The sequence below is a fragment of the Hylobates moloch genome, unplaced genomic scaffold, assembly GCF_009828535.3.
Source record: "Hylobates moloch isolate HMO894 unplaced genomic scaffold, HMol_V3 SCAFFOLD_11, whole genome shotgun sequence".
Classification (NCBI taxonomy): domain Eukaryota; kingdom Metazoa; phylum Chordata; class Mammalia; order Primates; family Hylobatidae; genus Hylobates; species Hylobates moloch.
Genome location: NW_026652286.1, coordinates 61639420 through 61664242, shown reverse-complemented (window position 1 = coordinate 61664242; position 24823 = coordinate 61639420). Strand labels below are relative to the sequence as shown.

The 24823-nt window shown below is 35.0% G+C and overlaps 1 protein-coding gene across 4 annotated transcripts in view; it reads left to right on the top strand.

Moving 5' to 3' along the window:
- The window catches only part of NOX4 (NADPH oxidase 4), a 170247-nt gene that overhangs the window by 123615 nt on the left and 21809 nt on the right, over window positions 1-24823 (top strand). For all 4 annotated transcript variants that reach the window (XM_032167132.2, XM_032167129.2, XM_032167128.2 and 1 more), the window contains one exon: window positions 18226-18307. In XM_032167132.2, coding sequence (XP_032023023.1) covers window positions 18226-18307 — 82 coding nt within the window. The remainder of the gene's footprint in view (window positions 1-18225; window positions 18308-24823) is intronic.

Genomic DNA, 24823 nt, shown 5'->3' with positions numbered 1-24823 from the left:
TGACCCACCAGAGTAAGTGAGTACTCAGTAAATGTTGGCTTGTTAGTTGGTTGGTTATGTTGTTGTTGCAGGAAAGAATGCAGATATAAACATGAATGCGAAAGTAAATTTAAATATTCTTATACTTAGGTGCTAAACAAGGAGTTGGTATGTAAAATCTGTAGGGAACCAGAAAAATGCAGATTAAATGTGGTCTAGGGCTGTAAGAGAAGCTTCACAGAAAAGACAGAATTTGAACTGAAGCTTAGAAGTCAGGCAAATGAAGAAAGATGTAGGTAATTTAAGTGAAAGTCACAGTGTTGTCAAAAATCAGGAAAGGCAATGATTAACTCTCTTTGGAAAGGATGAATCCAATCAGTCTTTAATCCCTTAAACAAAAGCAAAGTCAATCAAACAAAATGAAACAAAGACAAAGTCAATCAAACAAAAGCAATGATTTTGTTCTGGGTAGTAGCATAGAAAAGCCATTTAGGGCCAGCTTAGTGAAGATTATGAATGCCTCAGCAAAATATTAGAGTAACCAAGGGACTTTAGGGAATTTTTGAAGCATTTGAAGCACTATGATGAAAATGGTATTAATTAAGTTGCTAGTTGGCCAGACTAAAATCAGGGGAAGACTTGAAGGTATTTAAAGGCAGAGGGGAAGGAGGCAGTGGAGGGGTGGGGATGGAAATTGGAAGTAATGGATTTGTGAACACAAGTTAAGAAGGTAGCATTAGAAGGAAAAACCTAATTTCTGTAAAAACCAGGGAAGGATAAGATGTTGGATAATAAGAAAGATGTGTTTTGAAATGAGAAGAACAATAGTTTATATAAGGAGGTTATTTCATATAGTTAAAAAAAATAGTGGTATGTATAAAATGTAATGTCTTTAGAAAGGGTAGCCAGCTTGGAATTGGAGACTTAAAAAAAAGGAAGGAAATCTGCAACATAGGATTTAATGGGCAAACATCTAAGTGAATTGAAAAGATCTTTGAGCAGTAATAACTCGTTCAGAGTCATGAGAAACCAGGCTTACATGGATAATTTTCAGATGGTAGCATTGAAAAGAGATCATGGTCGTCCTCTGATAGATATACACTGGTGGAGTATGAACATATGAATAATCAGAATATGCCCAATACAAGTTGATATAATCACAGTGTTTTTTTTGCTACTGTTTTGGAAATAAAGAATAAGGAAAGTTCTTTTCTGGTGAGAATCCCAATATAGTAGGAATTAATTTCAGTCATGAATGGTAAATTGATAGAATTCTCTATCTGAAAGAAAACATACAATGAAAACATAATTTAATTCATAAGATTAAGCAGAAACTCCTGATGGTTTATTATTAGCTATTGTTACTGAGTTTTTTCACAAAGTTATTTTCTATTACCAGTAGCTCATTAAAATAAATGATGTCTTACTATTTTAATCATCTCTATTAGGAACACATAATAGTGTTAATTTTTTTCTCCCTTTTTATTGCACTATGCCACTGAGAGAAACAAGATCATTCTATTCAGAGAGTTCAGTTCCAGTCAGATACTTTTCAATTAATAGACCTTCTTTGTTGTTGACTTGAAATATTTGTTGACTTGGAAAAAAAATATAAGCAGTCATGCAGAGAACACCTAAATAGTCATGTCATTGTCTGACACTTTAGTTCAAAGAGATTTAGCCTTACAACAGTGAGATTACAACTATTGAAGGAAAAGTAGGAGCATTACCTTTGAAATCAAGAATCATTGGTTTTTATTCTAAAAGAATTGATTAAAACTCGGTATTAAGAGCAGTAGGTATAGGACATACCAAAGAGATACCTAAGAGGTTGAATATAAAAGATTTATTTTTTAAAAACTGACTTAGGGATATTTAATATGACTTTTTATTTGCTGAAATATATTCTGCATTGGCAGCATACAGGGACTAAAGAGCAGGTTTAAAATAGCTCCATGAATGATCTCTCCAAGACTAATCAACTATACCTAGCTATAGAGTGCTGGAGGAGCAAGGGAAGCAGCTATGCAGCACAAGACAAAGAAGCACCAAGTCTGGTATTTGTTGTCTAGATTTATTTTCACCAGATCTCTAATTGCATCTCCTAAATACATGGAAGACCTTTAAAAGTTTAGAAGACCCTTAAAACATTTTAGACATGATTCAGCGTTTTTTCTTGAAATGATGTTAGTACAGTAGATGGAGTGGATTACCCAAGTAGATTTCTCTTTTAATTGAATGAATATCTTATTGCTCTTCTAGAAGCAGCCATTCTTTCCACTTTCAAACATATGGTTAGAGATTATTGACTTGATTATCATTTTAAGTGTACAAAAATGTTTTGTTAATTTCTTCATTACAGATGATTAGTATTGATTAATGTCTGAGATAATGCTATACCCTTGCTTATTTTGGTGGTCTAAATAGCCACTTATTCCACAGGTGTTTGTGTTGTGCTACAACAGAATTAAATACATAACATCCACATGTAATTAATGTAAACTTTCTGCCATTGATCCCTTCAGCAGTTAATGAATTAGTAATAACTGTGAGTAAATATTCAATAAAAGACTTATAGCATGTATCACATGATCTTTCTATGAATCTTGGGTATAAATTTGCATGTTGTCTACTGGAAAAGCTTTCTACAGTGAGAAGATATGGTTATCTTTTAGGATTAAAAATGAGAAGACAGGGCCATATATTATCGTGGATTTGCCTCAGTCACATAATATATTGACTTCTCACAGTGCAAGTAATCTTAAATATAGGTTTAGTTAAGGACTGGGCCACAAAAGAGTTGATAACTCTCTTATTTGTTTCTATATCACTGTAGGAGCCAGTCGTGTTATAGGCTTTATTCAGATTTTTAATGAAAAGATTAAAACAACATGTGTTACGTGTTTAAAGTATTTTTTTTCATTTTTGGAAACTCCTTTTATGTCAGATTATAACCACACTAAGTTATATTAATGTTATTACTTTATTATGACAACATACTTTAGGCCAATTACATCAACCACCTTACATTAGATATCACTGTGAATAGCTTTTGGTTGCTGCAAGAAGCCAATAAATAAATAAATCGTATTTGGATATATGGAATCTCACAGATTTTACATAATTCATGTTCATACAATGTAAACTTTAAACTTATAATAAATATTCATTATCAACTGCTTTATACCCAAAGGAGTGCCTGGAAGTACTCTTTTTGTTGTTACTGTTGCCCTGACTAGTGAATTACAATGATTGGTCATTTGTGGAAGATAATATTTAAACTACTAACTTTGGCTAATAATCAAATGTATGTTAAACAGCTACTATGTTCCAGACTGTTTATTAGTCACTGGAGATACAGCATTGAACAAAAGTGACAAAGTCTCTGCTCTTATAGAGATTGTGTTTTGGTCCACGCGCCACGGGGAGTTTATCACTGTTTTGGAGATGTTTTGGTGTGACTCTATCTCCTGCCATTTAGCCATGGTTTATAGATTGTAGTAGCCTCACCTATACCCTATGTCCTACCAGCCCCTGTGGATGGTAGTAATTTTCTTCCACTCTTTGTATTTTTTCACTGTGCTCAATTTGGCTTCTCACTTCTTCCTTCACCTGAGTCATTAGTTCCCTCTAATGAACTTCTTCCACTTAACTTATGCAGTCGTGTTTCTGCCTGGATCTGCACTGTTATACAAGATTAGAAAAACTCTCTGAACAAAGCCCTGAATAAAGAGGAGAAATATATGGGGGAATTGCAGTTGTAGCGTACAGGGACTAAAAAACAGGTTTAAAATAGCTCCATAAATGAGATATTTTAAAAATATATATCTTAAAAAAGTTTAAGAGATAATAAAAGTAAGAGAGTATTTTATATCTGTAAAACTGTATCTTTAAAAAGTTTAAGAGACAACAAAAGTAAGAGAGGATGTGGAGCTGGTAAGTATAGACCAATCTGGCAGTATGCTTGGGTTAGCTCCTAGCGCTTGAGAGAATGTGCTTCTCTTCCCACCCCCATAGTCAGTGAAGTCATGTCTGATAGCTTCCCATCACTCACAGTGATAGTAGTTATTCCACAGAAATTGACCAACATCATTCCCATGGTGTGACTGTGTCCCCTATAATTCATATGTTGAAATTTAATCACCAGTATGATAATATTAAGAGGTAGGACTTTTAGGAGATGATTAAATCATGAGAATAAAGCCTTCATGGATTAGATTAGTGCCTTATGAAAGGGCTTGAGGGAGTTGATTCACTCTCTTCTGCTCTTCTACCATTTGTGTTCCTCTCCCTTTGCCTCTTTTACTCTTCTGTTATGGAAGGACACAGCAGTAAGGCGCCATCTTAGAAGCAGAGAGCAGACTTTACCAGGCATCAAAGCTGCTGGTGCCTTGATCTTGTACTTCCCAGACTTTAGAACTGTGATAAATAAATTTCTGTTGTTTATAAATTAACTAATTTGTGGTATTTTGTTATAGCAGCTCTCTAACAAAGACAACCATAAAGTAGGTCTTACGTATTTATCCATCATTAGACCTGGCTATTAAACATTTGCCAGAATACCACTGGATAAATTCTAAGAAGTTTGTATGTAAAGTGAAATAAAGAAATAAGTCAGCAGCTGAAAGGAGGAAATAAGGACAAGGAAGATATAAGTTAAAGATATATGATTATTTTATAATGATTATAACAATATACTAAATATGTTATAATATATTTATACACTCATTTGAATGATGAGAATGAAGTGGAGAGAGGAAGTTTTATATTGCTGGAGAGATTTAGGATATAATTCCAGGAGCAAATGGAAGATGTACAGGTTTCTGGGAAGAAAACTTGGGAGGATTTCTGGGTCAAACTGAGTGTTAGAGATATATAGAACTTGCCTAGAGTGGGGGATTATTCCAGGGAGAAAAAATAGCTTGAATGGCTCAGAAGGGTGAACTAGCTTGGAATGTCAGGAAAATGTCATGCTATTGGGAGGCCTGGCTGGGGTGGCATCCAAATATTAGGCCAAGGAAGAGCTTGCAGATCTTGCTATGAAACTTGGTCTTTTCCCAAAAGATGCTGGTGAAATATTGAGGAGTTTTAAACAGGAACTGAAATCAAATTTGCCCTTTATATGGGTCACCCTGCCAGTGTTATATCAAATAGAAAGGAAGAAGACTAGGCTGGAGGCAAATACATCACATTAAAGATTTTTTAGTGCCAAGCAAATGGAAGACTTTATCTTTTGAGTTTTGAGAAAGGAGTGATCTATGGTTGCTGCAACAAGCCAATAAATAAATAAATAAATGGGACTGAGCAATATCACTGTTAGCCTCATAAAAATCATGTCATTAGGAAGATGCCAAGGAAAGGTCTGGCGATGGTACATATTGCTGTGAATTACTGAGTGCATTGGAGACCAGTAAGTGGAGAGAGTTAGTGTACATTAGAGGCACATAGCAAATGGGCCTATTTCTAAATTCTTCCTGTTTCTACATTTCCCCAGAACTATGAGAATGATTGGTTTTATACTGATCTGGCTTGTGATTAGCAGCAGAAGATGAATGGCAAATACAGATGCAACTACTTGTGTATATATCTAGATGGATCTGTGTCAGGATGAGGATTAACTTATTGTATCTTAAAGTATATATGCTTTGTATAATGAAACACTGTAGTTCTAGCCTCATGTGAGTCTATGTGGAAATCATTTAGGATAATGCTGAAACTTAACATGGCTTATTTACTATCACAATATAACAAATCATTCAATGAATATGAACTGGGCATAAATTCTACAGCCTCAGAAATCAAGGAAATTTTTTTATCAGGAAAATGAGAGGCGCATTTTATGTGTACTACAATTTAAGTGCCCATCCATTCTCAGGAAAGAGGATAAATTGTTTTTCCCTTAGTTTCTCATTTTATGAACATTAAATATATGCTGTCATGTTTTTTAGTAGGTGACAGCTCTCTTAAAATACTACAGAAATTGCTTAGTAAATAAAGAATTCACCAGTCATTAAGTTTTATTCATTCCAGCCATTTTACAAACCCAAACATAGGAGTAAATACCAAATTTTTGTTTTCTATCCAATTTTCACAATGTTCCTTTTTTTTTTTCTTTTCAGTTTTTGGAGACAGGTCTTGCTGTGTCTCCCAGGCTAGAGTGCAGTGATATGGTGATGGCTCACTGCAGCCTTGACCTTCCAGGATCTATGAAAGGATCTATGGATCCTCACATGTCAGCCTCCTGAGTAAATGGGACCACAGGCTCAGACCACCATGCCTGGCTAATTTTTATATCTTTTGTAGAGGCAGGGTTTTGCCATGTTGCTCACGCTAATCAAACTCCTGGGCTCAAGCGATCAGCCCACCTTGGCCTCCCAAAGTGCTGTGACTACAGGAGTGATCTACTGTGCCTGGCCAAAATGTTAATTTTTAGTTTTGAAAATAAACAAATCATATAATTACTGGACCTGGAAGTAGTTATTATGGTGAAGTGGTTTGTTTTTATGGATTGTTATATTTTTATTGGAATTGTTCTGTTCCTAAAAGTTGTTTAGAGTCTCTGTTATCCAGTATTTTCTACTTGATTTTACTATGTAACGTGGAAGAAAATAACAATTATGAGGGATTTTCTTGGTAACATAATTTATTAATCAATGTCAAAAATGTGACATAATGTACTGAATGGCTAAGAAGGCATATGTCGGTTTGCCAAATGAGCCTAGTGTTAATGGACTAAGTAATTTCAAAGGAAGCAAAAGGACAAGGGTTTTGTGCCATTATCGTTATTATCAGGAACATTCTTAAGCACTCATTTTCTTGATACACTTGCTAAGCATTTTATGTATTTGCTTGTTGTTTTTTCCTGATCCATAGTCTTGGTCTTCGGCCAAGCCATCTTCTATTTAAGAACAGAGAAGACTCACTACATGGCTGTTTTATATTGGCTTTAAAGGCTCATATATTGCATGGCATTGATTTTATTTGCTGGGGTCTTTAGATTTGAACTTCATGAAACATAAAAGAAAATCTCCTGGTTTTTTTTTGGGGGGGGGGGTTCTTGGTCTTGGATAAAATGGCCTGTTTTTTTCTTGAATATATGTCTAAGATGTATTCAGTTTGTGCAGAAACCAGGAACTGAATTAGTATGGAGCTGAGTCTTGCTCAGTTTGAGGTGTTTCTTTTGGTGAAAGCCAACATTGTTTAAAAAATGCATTTGATGTGACAAATGAAAATATAACATTTTTCTTAAAAGGTGAATTGTAAAAGCTTAGTAGCAATAATGTGTTTACCCAAATGTCTCTGTTATTTGCCTTCACTTTCTTTGAAACTGTTTTTTTTTTTCCCACTCTTTCATTTTTTGTTATAGTTTAGCCTCTGTGGCAATAAAAGAGAATTTATATTTTATAAGAAATCCAGTTCTAGGCATTGATTCATTGATGTATTTAGGGGCCAAGAAGTCTGTCTGTAGTTCTTTCAAAAACTGCTTTTGATTTTTTTTAAATAGTGTGTTTAACAAATAAGAAGCAAAATAATGAGTATCACAGAAATAGACTTTTATCACTCTGCTCCACCTGGAAATAAAAGGATCCATTAAATAATCTTCCTTTGTGTAATACTGCATTGTCTACCTTCAGACCTTACAGTATTTAAAAGTACCAGGTGTTAAGGCATGCAGATGGCATATGACCCTGCTAAGCTTTCTCTTATCCTGTAATCCTTAGGCAAGAAGAAAGTAAAAGGAGGGAGGGGAGAAAAGGGAGTACTGTATATTCTCAGGAGAGAATAAGGCAGTATGATGGCAGTGGAAAGAACCCTGGACTGTGAGTGTTTTTGTCTTGTCTTTGTCTTAATTCTTTAAGTATCTTTGCCTCTTTCTAGCCATGTGACCTTGACACAATCAGCCAGCTGGTTGGTTTTTAGTTTCCTTGTCTACAACATACCAAATTGAGGGAGTTGTTTCCTAATTTCTCAGTTCATTATTGCTGTAAAAGGGTATAATTATTTTGAAAGAAATAAATTCTAATATACAGATAATTCAATTCCACATAACATGTGAATGATAGTAGATAAATTTTGGTATAGTTCAGAAAATATTACGGGAATACTGTGGAGAATACATGACAAGTAGAGGATTTTTATGTTGTTTATATTGTTTTCCTATTAGTGTTCTTATTCATTGATTAGCTCTGGTTGTACATACATCTTATCTTCTGAAAATTACATGTATGGGTTTAGGGATTTTTTTCCCCTTATGTAAGACAGTATAAAATTCTGTTTTTTATATTACTTTGACATGGCCTTAATATTTGCAAAAAAGATAGTTTTATATAACCAGAACATGCAACTGACAGGGTTTTTTCTTCTGGAATTGTAAATCATTTTATTTTCTTCTAGAATTATAAATCATTTTCATTTGAATCCTAGAATCTTATGACACAAGATTTGCCTACATATGTAACATATATGGGCAAATATATATGTGTGCGTATATATGTATGTGTGTATGTAAACATATATATACACACATACAGAGAGAGAGAAAGAGAGAGAGAGAGAGAGACAGGGTCTCACTCTGTCACCTAGCCTGGTGTGCAGTAGCATAATCATAGCTCACTGCAGCCTCAAAATCCTGGGCTTGAGCAATCCTCTTGCCTCAGCTTCCCAAGTAGCGAGGACTACAGGTGTACAGCACCACATCTGGCTAATTTTTTAAACTTTGTTGAAGAGCCAGGGTCTTGCTGTGTGGCTCAGGCTGGTCTCAAATCCCTGGCTTCAAGCTTTCAAATATTGGGAATGTAGCCATGAGCCACCACACCTGGCCTGCCTATGTCTTTAATAAGTTGCAACTTGATATCCTGGTTTATGTAAAGTAGTACTAATTTGAGTGCCTCTCGTGTTTATTTGAAAGCAATGGTTTAAATAGCAACTGTTGTTACTATTATAAATATTGTTACTATTGAGTTACCATATATTACTATGTATTACCATGTATTATTATTGAGTTACCATGGTAATAAAGACATTCGCTTGATTTAAACAAACTTTTCAGTAGGGAGATGTATGCTCCATATCTTTCTAGTTGGTATGGATGTACTCTAAGTGTGCCCTTTAATTCTTCTTTTTAGAAGGAATTTGTTTTTCTAAGATTAATATGCATATTTCTAGGGAAAATAAACACCAAATTTTGACAAACCATTAATTTCTTTAAATCCCTAGAAATAATGTGCTTCTTTCCCTTTTTAAATAATTTTGTAATTACATTCTAAATTATTTTCAAGTAGCTATAATGGCATTGAAGTTCTGTTGTTGTCCTGGCATTTTTGGTGTGTGTTTAACAAACAGAACTGCCTTGGTGATAATAATTTGTTTTATTCACAGTATGTGACAAATAATAGGTACTCAATAAAAGTTTGTTAGATGAGTGAAAAAGTGAATAAAACATAATTTAACTGATGAAGTTCTGATTATCCAAAATACTGATTTTACTTTCAATTCTAAGTTTTCTATCATTATAGATTATTGATACATATGTAACAGAGCAAAAATATTCAACTTATCTAGTACCATGGCTCAAAAGGACTTCCTTTGTTGATTTGTTTTATTTTTTATAAAGCCTCTCTGCTTCTTTTGCTTTTTGTTACCAGCATATCCAGGCTAAGTTGACTGTTCTGTTCCAAACTCTCAGAGCATACCTTTAGCACTTATTTACTTGTAGTGTTTGTATCTTTTGATAAAGAATTTAGAATGTGATTACAAAATTATTTAAAAAGGGAAAGAAGCACATTATTTAGGCCTCGTCTCTGCTAGATCTTTAGCCCATGAAGAACCTCACTTGGTGCCTGACTTACAGTGCATGCTGAGAAGTGTTACTGAGAAATCACTTATTTTAGATGTTCACATTTTGTGTCTATATATTTAAATAGTAATTCCTACATGTTGTGAGAAAACTCATTTGTACCTTCTATTTCAAGCAACATGTGTGTGTGTGTGTTTGTTTATATTGTGTGTCTGCATTGGTGTGGTGTTTTCCTTGGAAGTTGGAGGAGGGGATAATACTCCAAGATCTATAATATGGGGAGTATGAATGACAGCTACTCTTGAAAATATGTTCATGTGTGGTAGTGTGCACATCCATGCCCTACATCTACTCTTTAAATATATATATGTGTGTGTATATATATATATACACACACACATACACACACACACGTATAGATAGATGATTGATAGATTGCTTTTAGATAAGTACTAAAAACTAAAATTCGAACAAATCTAAAAATTAAAAATTCAAACAAGATATAGATAAAATAAAAAGCTATTATATATGATCAGGAGCCAACAGGCAATACTTAACTGATAGAGTCAAGGTGGGCATGATCAAGATACTGGACAGCATGGCTGGAAGAGTAATCAAAATGGATTGACAGTGACCGCCTGCACATGACATAGAGGTATTATTTATGTAACATCTGGAAGGTTCTGGAAAAAGAGAAATTATTTATTGCTGATCTTTATTCTACTTAAACACATGCACATGCATCACACCCCATAGTAGCCGAGAACTTGGTAGAAGTTCTCAGTACAAAGTGGAGATCCATGAAGCACCTCTGTTTCGGGTTGGATTAGCTAGAAGCTGTGTGTGTGTGTGTGTGTGTGTGTGTGTGTGTGTGTGTGTGTGTGTGTTTGTAATGTAAAATGCTTATTAGGGATCAATACCCATGACAGGAAAGAGAACAAAGAGGGTTTGGTTGAAGGAAGAATTTGAAACAAGGCAAGTTCAACAAAGCCCAGCCAAATTGATGGAAAGATCTAGAGCAAATATTGCCCATTAGAGTTGCCTGTGTAGTGCTGAAATATCCTTGCCTTGTTCAGTCACTGGATGTGAGCTGCTCTGTGAGAGGTATTTGCTTTGCATCTGAGGCCGACCCTGATGGAACTGACAGCTGGAGATTGCCTGCCAACTGCACTCTCCACAGCTGGGCAACAAGTTCTTCACTGAAGAGGCACTTGGGGGATACTTCTCTGTATCAACTACATGACCCCTAGCTTATTTTCTTATTAATATTTAATTAAAAATAAAATCTCATGTGAATATGAAATACAGCAGGATGCTAGGACAGCAGGCATAAACCAGAATAGTCCCAGTCAAACAAAGACATGTGGCCCAATCCCTTTCAGTGACTTTAATAAGATTTCTTTTCATTCCTTAAGCAAATATTCTTTTTTTGTTTTGTTTTGTTTCAATAGTTTTTGGAGTACAGGTAGTTTTTGGTTACATGTATAAATTCCTTAATAGTGATTTTTGATATTTTAGTGCACCCATCATCCAACCCAAGCAATGTACACTGTACCCAATATGTAGTTTTTTATCCCTCACCCCACTTCCAACATTCCCCCTCCAGAGTTCTCAAGGTTCATTATATCTTTCTTATGTTTTTGAGTCCTCAAAGGTTAGCTTAGCTCTCACTTATAAGTGAGAACACAAGATATTTAGTTTTCCATTCCTGAGTTACTTCTCTTACAATAATGGCCTCTAGCTCCATCCAAGTTGCTGCAAAAGACATTATTTTGTTCCTTTTTATGGCTGAGTAGTATTCCATGTTGTATATATACATTTTCTTTATCTACTTGTTAGTTGACGGGCACTTAGGTTGATTCCATATCTTTATTGTTGTGAATTGTGCTGCTGTAAACATGCATGTGCACGTGTCTTTTTCATGTAATGACTTCTTTTCCTTTGGGTAGATACCTAGTAGTGAGATTGCTGGATTGAATGGTTGTTTTACCTTTAGTTCTTTAAGGAATCTCCATGTATTGTCCATAATCATTATGCTAATTTACATTCCCACCAGCAGTGTAAAAGTGTTCCCTTTTTACCACATCCACACCAACATCTATTGTTTTTAGACTTTTTAATTATGGCCATTCTTGCAGTAGTAAGGTAGCATCTCATTGTGATTTTAATTTGCATTTCCCTGATGATTAGTGATGTTGACCATTTTTTCATGTTTGTTAGCTGTTGTATGTCTTCTTTTGAGAAATGTCTACTCATGTCCTTTGTCCACTTTTTGTTGGGATTATTTGTTTTTTTTCTTGCTGATTTGTTTTAATTCCTTGTAGATTCTGGAAACTAGTTCTTTGTCAGATGCAAAGTTTGAGAATATAAGCAAATATTTTTTAAGCAACTCAAAGTTAAAAGGTGGCTTAAAGATCACTGAACTCATCTGACTCAGTTGTGAGTTCAGAAAAGGAATTAAGAATAGAGGCAGACATAGGTCAAGAACTCAGGCTCTCTGACAACCAGTTGAGTGTTGTTTCTTTTATTTTTTCTTTTTCCAAGAGAATTTCTTTTCTGCTTTATTTAGGTATAATTGACAAGTAAAATTATGTATTTTCAGGGAGTACATATCTCTGGTATACCTATGCATTGTGAAGTGATTACCACACTCAAGCTAATTAACGTATTTATCACCTCTAATAGTTACCTTTGTTGTGTGTGGTAAGAATACTTAAGATTTACGGCCGGGCGCGGTGGCTCACGCTTGTAATCCCAGCACTTTGGGAGGCCGAGGCGGGCGGATCACGAGGTCAGGAGATCGAGACCACGGTGAAACCCCGTCTCTACTAAAAAATACAAAAAATTAGCCGGGCGTGGTGGCGGGCGCCTGTAGTCCCAGCTACTCGGAGAGGCTGAGGCAGGAGAATGGCGTGAACCCGGGAGGCGGAGCTTGCAGTGAGCCGAGATTGCGCCACCGCACTCCAGGCTGGGAAACAGAGCCACCCCCAGCTAAAAAAAAAAAAAAAAAAAAAAAAAGATTTACTTGGCAACAGTGTCTTTTCTCTTATGACCTGTTGCTGCTAAATACTGCACTCTCTGATAATATTTCCTGCATTAAGAAGTAATCCTCAGGCTATATTGCCAAAAAATGTGAAATAATATCAATATTATGGTGCATTCATCTTATTGACCTTTTTTGGGGTATGAGGTACTGTCTGATTCCTTGCAATATAACTTCCAATACTATTAATAGGTTACAATATACTAGGTGTTTTTAAAACTCAGGTAAAGACTTTAATAGAGTCTTAATCTTTAATGTCCCTTAAGGATTTCATTTTGATGCCATTTAAAAAAAATTAAAACCAGCAAATTAGTATAATGTGAGCGTTAAGAGAAAGATAAAAAAAAATTTAACCTATTAATAAAAATGCAAAGAACTTCTGTTCAAGTACCTTTTGTTAGGGAAATACTGTCTCCCTTAGAAATATTTTATATGACTTTTTTTATTGCCCTGAAAAATCTAATACTCAAAACAGTTAAAATATTCATTTTTATAGAGGAGGTTATAGAAAGGCAGTTAGGGAAGGGGGATTACCTGAAGGAAAACAATGATTTGGAATTGGCAAAACCTGTCTGGGTCCCTCTAGCAAACAGCTTCTTAGGTTGCTGTCAAAAAAACTAATTATGTGACAGTGATCACATCTCTAGATGCAAAGGATCTTTAGGTTATACAAGAATAGCATTAATCATTGTTACTTTTGTTTTTTATATATTTTTTTCTTTCTTTTCTTTCTTTTTTTTGTAGTGGTAGGAGGTTTTATTTTCTTCTCATCCCAGGAATAGGTTTGCATACTGCTAAGTTGCAGTGAGCTGAGATCATGCCACTGCACTCCATCCAGGGTGACAGAGCAAGACTCCAATCTCAAAAAAAAAAAAAAAAAAAAAAGTCTACTGCTTTTTATTGTTATGTAAAGCCTTATTGCATTTGGTATATTCTGCATATTGGGGTGGATTACAGATTGGTCATTTTCTGCAAAGGAGAAAATGAAACATGTTGGTCACAAAAAGATGTAGAAAAAGTTTCAATTAGAATTGGCAAGAATATTTTAATTTTCTCATCTTTGTTTTCTTTTTTTTTTGGATTTAAAATTATTTTTATTGCTGGGTATGTTGTTTTCATTAAGAGAACATTGTATTGCAGAATTTTTTTCAGGATTTATGATGTAATGACAGTTGAAACAATTTATCTAAACAACACTACTATCAAGAGATCCAACACATATATGCACATATATGGGATGCTTTGGATTTTTTTCAAATAATTAAGTATATTGTGTCACAGTTGATTAACCAGAGAATGCAAATTAATGTAATTGTGTGCAGTATGTCATCCAGGTCTAAGAGCCTCATAATCTTTTTGCTGATTGAATGGGAGAAAGAAAGAGTGGGTGAAAGTCTACAAAAGCTTGTGTTAATTAAGATATATCTCCTACTGGTAGAAAATCATGTTCAGACATTATAACATCGTTAGTCAGCTCATCACAGTATCACTTCCCAGAAAATCCTGTTTTTTTTTTTTTTTTTTTCCAGTGGCTTTAATGAATTTCTTCTAAGAAGTCCTGTGAAAGGACTGAGCTGTAGTATTTGGATAACTGTGCCATTTTCTTAAGAAACAGTTTGAGCCTGCTGAGAAAGTAGATCATCTGGTTTGACATTTTGCTGCAAAAGAAGTAGCATTAATATATCTTTTTTTTTTTTTACTTAACGAATAAAACATCAAATTATTTTGGCCTTTTCCTCATAATCAAATAGACAATAGGATGCTAATTAAACAACTGATAGGCAAAAATCTGTGAGACTAAAGGACTAAATAACTATAAATAATTTTTCCATTTACTTGAACTTTTCTAAGGATAATTGTTATCATTTATCTATTTTTATAAAGAAATAAATGATCAGTATGTGTTTATAAGATAAAATTAATTGTTCACATTTAAGAATTTATTAATATAATGATAAAAATAAAATTTTTTAAAAGACATGCTTTTAAAGTTCTGTGTTTTCTGTTTATATATGAACCCTTCCTTTTCTTTTCTTTTCTTTCCTTTTCTTTTCTTTTTTTTTTTTTTTTTTTTTTTGAGATTAAGTTACGCTTTTCTTGCCCAGGCTGGAGTGTAATGGCAGGATCTCAGCTCACTGCAACCTCTGCCTCCTGGGTTCAAGTGATTCTTCTGCCTCAGCCTCCTGAGTAGCTGGGATTACAGGCACCCACCACTACACCCAACTAATTTTTTGTATCTTTAGTAGAGACAGGGTTTCACCATGTTGATCAGGCTGGTCTCAAACTCCTGACCTCAGGTGATCCACACGCCTCAGCCTCCCAAAGTGCTGGGATTATGGGTGTGAGCCACCATGCCCTGCCTATGAACTCTTTTTGACAACCACGATAGCTATTCAAGATATGTTTGCTTGGTATTCTTTGTATTTATGATAATCTGATTAAAGGATATTCCAAATATAGGAACATTAGTTATAGATTTCCTTATAGCTTTATAAGTGATGTCTTCTATGCTGCTTTTGCTCTGTGTGTGTGTATGCACACACGTGTGCATCTGTGTATGTGTTTTTAGTCCTGTCAATATGTCTTCTGCAGAGATTCTTTTCTCTGAAATTATTGTCATATGTCCTTTATGGTTATGTAAAAAGAGAAAAACTTATTGCTGCGAAAAGGATGTATTATATTACAGTTGTGTGCACTAAGAATTCCGATTTTTGCTTGCTTTTACAAGTGTGGGAGAAATTCACTAAACTTTATACTATTACCTTTCAAGGAATATCATAACACATATAGCTGTTTGATTTAACAGTTCTTTACTTGATACGTAAAGTTTTTGCTGTTGGGTTTTGGCTTGATTTTTCAAGACTCATTTTAGGAAAAGGCTAAGTGGGAAAAAAATTGAAAAGATAGAGCATTACACGTTACTCATTTAATGAGTACTCCATAAACTGGCAAGTAGACTGAAAACCAAGGGTTATTTATCATCGGAAAGTTTACTAGTCATTTGATTGAAAGAAATGTTAATTTTATAAATTAAAAAGAGTAATATCAGCCCAAATATCAGCCAATAATATAATATTTAAAAATATGAACTAATATTAAAGAGTATAATTAGAGAAAAACAGAATTTTTTTTGGATTTCTAGACTTCAGAGTGTAAGCACATCTGTGTTTGCATCTCATTAGTTCCTCCTTACCTACATTGTAAGAAATGTCAGAATTTTGAGAGAAAAAAAAACCAGTAGAAGCCAGTTACGTATCTCTGATTCAGTATGTTTTAATAAATATGAAGATAAAATATACATTCTGCTTCTCAGGAAGCACTGGCCACTTTGTGACTGCCATATTCCAAATAATTTAACATTTAGCTATTCATAAACTAGGAAATGGCAATTGTCATCAAGTGTGTATTTTCATCATTTTGTGGAAATGCTCACCTTCAGTGAGTGATGGATTTACTGCAGCTGGGAGTTAAGCCTGACTGTGTGACTGTGTCAAGACAGGAGTATGGGTCCACTTGCTGTTCATGGTTGACATATGACCGTTTGGTCTCTGCTGGGAGTTATTATGATTAACCTTAACAAACAGTTTTCTCTGTCCAGTAAAAATAGATGTTGGAAATATTTCTTCAACAAATATTTATCCAGTGCCTTAATTATGTATTAGATAACATTCTGTATCTTGGTGGAACAATTCTCATCTACTAGAAGAAGAAAGAAGGATAGAGAGATAAATACATATAACAATAAAACATAGTGTGATAAATTCTGTGAAGGTGGAAGCACAAGGTGTACTGGGAGTATACAGTAGTTCCAGCCTATTCCAAACTGGGCAGGAAGAGAGAACAAAAAAGTAATGGAGGGATCAAGGATGCCTTTCCATAGGTATGACTTTAGAGGTAATGCATACCTATTCCTGAAAATGTGCATACTCTATGCCATGCAGATAGCTATGCAGTGTAAGTATTTCCAAGGTAACATCTAGGATTTTTTCCTTTGTCTTTCTTTTTTTCCCTTTTCTTTCTCCCTTCCTCTTCCCCTCCCCTTCCTATTTTCTCTCTTTTCTTCATTATGAATTCATATGCACTGAAGTTTACTAAATCAATTCTTAGTTCATGATATGCAGTCATTATTGGTCTTTTCCTGGTCATCATTCACTCATTCATTTATTCATTTTTGATATTACCATTAATATATATGAAACACCAACAATTACTTACATTTGCCCTTTTGCTTCTCTCCTATTTCATCCCCCTACCTTTCCTAAAAGATAATCATTATTCTGAATTTTGCATGTCCTTCCTTTTTAATTGGTTTGCTTTATTTCATATATATCATACTTAAATAATACATTGCTTAGTTTTTTTAACTCAATAAAAATTATGTTCTGTTATATGTAATCTGCTGAGATTTTATTTCAGTCAACATTATATTAATATGATTCATTATGTTTTTATTTGTAACTGAAATCATTCAGTTTCACTTCAGTTAGTACTTCATTTTGTGAATAAGCACAAACGTCCATTCTCTCATGTCAATGAGCAACTGAGCTGCTTCCATTTATGTTGTTCTATGAGTGGTGCTACTGTGAACATTCTCATACTTGCTGTCTAAGACACATGTGGAAGTTTCTGCAGGGTGTATCCCTGAGAATGGAAATATTGGGCCACAGACTGTGCAAAAGTAAAACTTAAATGATAATGCCAACTTGTCTTCAAAAGCTATTGTACCAATTTGGACTCCCACCAGCAGTGTATAAGAGCTTAGGTTGATCAACATCCTCTCCAACAGTTGGTCTTGGGAGACTAATTTCTGTCAATTGACAGCTACATGACGTAAATGCTACTTAATGGTGTCTGGTTTTGATTCACATTGCATGGGTTACTAATGAGACTGTGCATATCTTAGTATGTTTATTGGTCATGTATGTGTTCCCTAACCTTTCAATGATAAGATTTGATCATAAAGGTATGTTACCATTAAGGAAAAAAGATATGTATTTTTATATTTATATATGAGAAATATGTATATGTAGAAATGTATATATTATAAATATTTATAGGATAAATATAACTATTTCAGATATTAATCCAGGCTTAATTTTATATATTTAAAATAAATATATATGAAAATATATTATTTATATATTTATACCTATTTATCCTTAATGGCTACATATGTATTTATGATTAAAATATTATAATCCATCCATATATATATATACACACACACACACACACATATACTATATATATATTAGTAATACATAAAATGGTGGGTAAATTTCTAATAAAGGATGAATATACAGTCAAAATGGCTAACAAAATAAACCAATAGGAAATACTTCCATTTTGAAATTATTTTCTTGACTTTTATCTTTTCACAGCTTGATGTTTATTTTTCTTTTGACAGAACGATTTCGAGATTTACTACTGCCTCCATCTAGTCAAGACTCCGAAATTCTGCCGTTCATTCAATCTAGAAATTATCCCAAGTAAGCAAAAGGAGTTCACTGGGTTTTGATGAGGCAATGGGCATAGTGCTGGGAGAGATTTGGGCAGGCAAAAACAAAATGTAAACTTTTCTTAAGATTTCTGAAAATCCTGAATAACTTACCCTAACTAAGACATCTTCTGCAATATAATTTCTCAGGCTCCTTGCAGCTGGGTCATAGAAGAAATACTTACTTTTAAATGCAACCCAGCTTTGACTGAGGAGCTGCTGCACAGTGCAGACAACGTGCTGTGTGCATCTGTGTCTGGTTCTTTTTGCTTGATGCCGTATCAACAGGGACAGTATTTTGTCAGTGATACCTCATCTGGTTTTCTATTTACTGTCCTTTAAATGCAAGGATTCATTTATATTGTAGCAAGTCATTTTGAAAATAGCCATGGGCTAGATATGATTTTTAACAATCTCTATATATTCTTATTTATCATATTGAAAACTGGGGAAGTGAAATCTTCTGAAGCTTTGTTATATGAAGCAGATCTTTCCTTCTCATAGATGCCCCAAGCATATGTCCTTGTTGAAGGAATATGCCTTCATCTTCCTGAAGGTTAAGGAAATACCAGGACTCTTACAACACATCTCCTTCCCTAAAGACTGATGCATGCTGAATCTTGATCATTCCTGTGGCATCTTGGGGCCTCCCCTATGAGTGTTTAACTCTCTTTAATAGTGTGCAACAGGCTAAAGAATAAATAAACTAATATCTGAAATAGAAAAGGAAGGCCATCAACTTAAAGGAATAGAATTTGGTTTATACATATTTCATCTAATCACTATGCCAAATTCTTTGATCGCTTTGAGAGTTTTTTCAAGTATTCATAAACTTTGCTTTCTGGGGAAATTATTTCCCCTCTAATACTTAGCTTTGATAATACTCACTTAATTATAATCATAAAAATAAATGTAGAATCCTAATTATATTGCTTGTGCATTGTTTCAAATTTTAATCCAGGCTTAATTTTTAGCAATAAACTTGCAATCCCCTGATAGCACACACAAAGACATACATGTGCCTATACAGCCTTGAATGCCTACTTTGCTCTCTATGTACATGTTGACCAGGAGCATGAATGTGCCCAAACGGATTGGTGCACGCCTATTTGTATTTTTACTTACAGTGGCTGTTGGCAGAGGCTGATGATGCCTGCTTTTCTGCCTCTTAGGCTTACAGTTTGCCTAATGCCTTTGCTTGAAGAGGGTAGTCACAGTAGTTTGTCAGCTGGTTATCTATTTGCAGCTACAGGAATACCTCAGAGATATTGTGGGTTTGATTCTAGGCCACTGCAATAAAGTCAATACTGCAATAAAGCCAATACTGCAATAAAGCTGTCACACTTTTTTTTTTTTAGTTTCTCAGTGCATATAAAAGTAACTTTAACAGTATTCTGTAGTCTTTTAAGTGTGCAGTAGCCTAGATATGTCTAGAAATACTATGTACATCCCTTAATTAAAATATACTTTATTGTTGAAAATGCTAACAATCATCTCAGCCTTCAGCAAGTCATAAACTTTTTGCTGGTAGAGCATCTTTCCTGGATGTTGATGGTTGCTGACTGATTAGGAAGGTGCTTGTTAAAGGCAGGGGCACCTGCGGCAATTTCTTAGCATAAAACCATGAAGTTTGCTGCATCAGTTGGCTCTTCCGTTTACAAAAGATTTATCTGTAGCGTGTGATGCTGTTTGATAGCATTTTACCCACAGCCTAACTTCTCTAAAAATGGTACTCAATCCTCTCAAACCCTGCTGTTGCCTTATCAAGTAAATTTATGTAATATCCTAAATCTTTTGTTGTCATTTCAGCATTTTCATAGCTTCTTTACCAGGAGTAGATTTTATCTCAAAAAAAAAAAAAAAAAAAAAAAAAAAAAACTACTTTCTTCCTGTAATCCCAGCACTTTGGGAAGCCGAGGCAGGTGGATCACCTGAGGGCAGGAGTTTGAGACCAGCTTGGCCAACATGGTGAAACCCCATCTCTACTAAAAATACAAAAATTAGCCGGGTGTGGTGGCACATGCCTGTATTTCCAGCTACTTGGGAGGCTGAGGCAGGAGAATTGCTTGAACCAAGGAGGTAGAGGTTGCAGTGAGCTGAGATTGTGCCACCGCGCTCCAGCCTGGGCAACAGAGTGAAACTCCATCTCCAAAAGCAAAACAAAACAAACAAAACAAACAAACAACAAAACCAAAACTACTTTATTTACTCATCCATAGTAAGCAACTTTTCATTTATTAACATTATATCATGAGATTGCAGCAATTCAATCATATATTCAGGCTCCACTTGTAATTCTAGTTCTCTATTTATACTCTGTTTGTAGTTACTTCCTCCACTGAAGTCATGGACCCCTCAAAGTTATCCATGAGGGCTCAAATCACTTCTTCCAAACTCCTGTTAATGTTGATATTATGACTTCCTCCCATGAATCATGAATGTTCTTAATAGCACCTAGAAGGTGAATAGTTTTCAGGGTGTTTTTAAATTTACATTGCCCAGATCTACCAGAGGCATCACTGTCTATGGTAGCTATAGCCTTATGAAAAGCATTTCTTAAATAATAACAATTGAAAGTCAGAATTTCTCTTTGATCCATGGATTGCAAAATGGATGTAATGTTAGCAGGCCTGCAAACAACATTCACCTCCTTGTACATCTACGTCATAGCTCTTGGTTGACTAGGTGCATTGTCAATGAGCAGTAATTTTAAGCATTTATCTGTATAAATTTATGTGGTACATATGTAATTTTGATACATGGATAGATTGTGTAGTAGCCAAGTCAGGGCTTTTAGGGTATCCATCACCAGAATAACATACGTTGTATGCATTAAGTAATTTCTCATTATTCACCCACTTCCTAGCCCCCCTGCAACCTTTCAAGTCTCCACTGTCTATCATTCCATACTCTATGTCCATATGTACACATCATCTAGCTCCCACTTTTAAGTGAGAACATGAAGTATTTGACTTTCTGTGTCTGAGTTATTTCATTCAGGGTAATGGTCTCCAGTTTTGTCCATATTGATTCAAAAGTCATTATTTTGTTCTTTTTTTTTTCCTGAATAGTATTTGATTATGTATATATACAGTATTTTCTTTATCCAATCATCTATTGATGGACACTTAGGTTGAATCCATTTCATTGTTATTGTTCTGGTGTGAGCTTTGCTTACTGCCTATGTGAGTAGTAATACTTTGGATAGAATCTTTTTTTTTTTTTTTCTGGTGGACTTAAAATATTCAGTAAACCATGCTATCTATAAACAGATGTGTTTTCATCTGGACGTTGTTCTTTTATTTATAGAGTACAGACAGAGTAGATTTAGCATAATTCTTATGGTCCTTAAGTTTTTCAGAATGGTAAATGAGCATTGGCTTCAACTTAAAGTGACCAGCTACTTTAGTCCATAGACAAGAGTCAGTCTATCCTTTGAAGCTTTGAATCCAGGCATTGACTGCTCCTTTCCAGCTGTGAATACTGTAGATGGCATCTACCACTTGATGACTGTCTTGTCTACATTGAAAATCTGTTGTTTAGTGTAGTCACCTTCATCTATTATGTCAGATAGGTCTTCTGGATAATACACTGCAGCTTCTCCATCAGCACTTGCTGCTTTGCTTTGAACTTTTATATTATAGAGATGGCTTCTTTTCTTAAGCCTCATGAACCAACCTCTTCTAGCTTCAGACTTTTCTTCTGCAGCTTCCACATCTCTGTCAGCCTTCATGGAATAGAAGAGAGTTAGGGCCTTGTTCTGGATTAGTCTTTGGGCTTAAGAGAATGTTGTGTTGTGGCTGGTTTAATCATCCAGACCACTAAAACTTTCTCCATATCAGCAATAAGGCTGTTTTGCTTTCTTATTATTCATATGTTCACTGAAGTAGCACTTTTAATTTTCTTCAAAAACTTTTTCCCTTGCGTTAGCAATTTGGCTCACTGTTTGGCACAAGAAGCCTAACTTTATGCCTATCTCAGCTTTCAACATGCCTTCATCACTAAGTTTAATCATGTCCAATTTTTGATTGAAGTCAGAGACATGCAACTCTCCTTTCACTTGAAACTTAGAGGCCATTTTAGAGTTGTTAATTGGCCTAAATTCAATATTGTTTTGTCTCAGGGAAGAGGATGGTCCCAGGTAAGAGAATGAGAAGGAGAAATGGTTGGTAGTTGCAGTCAGAACACACACATTTATTCATCATTGCAGATAACTGAAAGTCAAAGAATCTGTAGCTTTGTAACATAAAAAAAATCCTGTGAAGTTGAAAAATAAGTCAAACAATTAGAATGTATTTCATTCACAACCACTGTTATATATATCTACATTGAGATTTTTTCCTAATTTTTCTGACTGAAATATGTTTTAAGACCTAAAATATGGGTTACAAAGCAATTCCTTGCCTTATAAAATTATACTATATCACAGAGTATTTACAGATCATTGCATAACCAATGTAGATCATAACATCACTAACATGGACCCATTGTGCACTGTTTAGTGTGAGCTGTGGTAGTTTGGATTTGGACTGGGGTTTCTATTTAGTCAACATAGTGTCCCTATAATCTTTAACTTCCTGTTACCAAGAGACATCTAACAAATAATGAAATATGGAAATGTATGTCCTTTATTTAGGTGAAAAATATTCATGAAAAGAACTCACTAGTTCTGAAATGTATATGTGTATGTATGTGTATGTTTAAAGGAAAGGTATTTAAAAAATATCACCTGCAATGGTGCTTGGGAACACTCTTCTAAAATACAAGAATGTTCATTAATCAATTTTTACATTTGTGAGCTCTTATTTGACCCATTGCCAAAGCCAGGGCATCCATTCTCATGAGGATGTAATTGTAGACATTGCTCCATGAAAATTCTCAGAGCATGAATAGGTGTGACAGTTGTCAGAAAGAGATAGATGAGTGGAAAGGAATAAAAAAAGAATGGGCATCTAATACAAAATGCATATTGTTGATTTATAGGTTGGAGGAAACAAATGGAGATAAAGAAATACGTTTTATTGCTAATAAACTCTGAAGGATTCAGGTTTATAACATATGTAGACTAGAGAGTAGTTATAATATATCTTTATCCTTGTAAATACAGCTTGGACATGTGAAATGTTTAAGTACATCTGATATAATTTTATCCACAAATTACTTGCAACCATTTTGGCAATTAAACCAGCAAAACATGACCCAGTGGCTCTGGAAGTTTTAACCACAATGTATGTAAAAATATTGTGAAAATACAAGAATAAACTGTTTCTACGTGGTTCTCATAAAGATCAAGTTCTCTGAGCTTCCTAATACCAGAACTGTTTAGAGAGGGGAATATCATTTATGACAAATTTTAGAGCTGTTCTTTTTTGACTTGGTTTGCTGCCAAAGAACAACCTTGATTGTTTGGACAATAAAAGCAATGTCCTACCTCAATCTCATTTCTAATGGGCTACATACAAATGACTTCAAATGGTGATTTTGGGTAATACCCTTAAACTGCAAAGCCTCAGATGACCTTTCCACAGTCTGTTCTCCAGCTTATCCTCCTTTCTCTTTCCTAGCCAAGTTTTGAGTTCTTCTTCAAGACATCATCCATCTTCAATAATTTCTGTTCGATCTGCATGTCTGTAATGTATTTTTCATCTGAACCTGAGCCAAGTTATTTTCTTTTCTTTTCTTTTTTAGACAGAGTCTCACTCTGTAGCCCAGGCTGGAGTGTAGTGGTGCGATTTCGGCTCACTGCAAGCTCCGAATCCCGGGCTCAAGTGATTCTTCTGCCTCAGCCTCCCAAGTAGAAGGGTTTACAGGCATGCACCACCACGCCGGGCTAATTTTTGTATTTTTAATAGAGACAAAGTTTCACCATAGTGACCAGGCTGGTCTCGAACTCTTGACCTGGTGATCTACCAGTCTTGGTCTCCCAAAATGCTGGGATTACAGGTGTGAGCCACTGTGCCTGGCCCAAGTTATTTTTGTTTATAATAGTAACACATAATGAACACTACACATGCCAGGAATTGTGCTTTATATGCATTATTAATTTAATTCTTACTATTCCTCTATAAGTTAGGTAGTACTGTTTCCCTAGTTTTACAGATAAGAGAACTGAGATTCAAAGAGGTAAATGCCCTACCCAAAGTCACATGGCAGAGCTGGGTCTCCAATCCAAATTTGTTTGGCCCCTCAAATTATACTTAACTTAAAAGTGGTGGGTCATTGAGGGATTACTTCCAGGTGGCTGAAAACTGTGTATGTGTGGAGCATGTGCGTGCATGCATGTGCAAACACACATACACTTGGAGTCAAGGTATAAGGAGAAATGTGGACAGAGCCTAGAATACCTTTTGTTTTCTGAGGCACGGTCTCACTCTGTCACTCAGGCTGTAGTGCAGTGGTGCAAGCACAGCCCACTGCAGCCTCAACATCTTGGGCTTAAGCGAACCTCCTGCCTTGGCCTTCAGTGTAGCTGGGACCACAGGTGTGTGCCACCAGGCCTGGCATATAT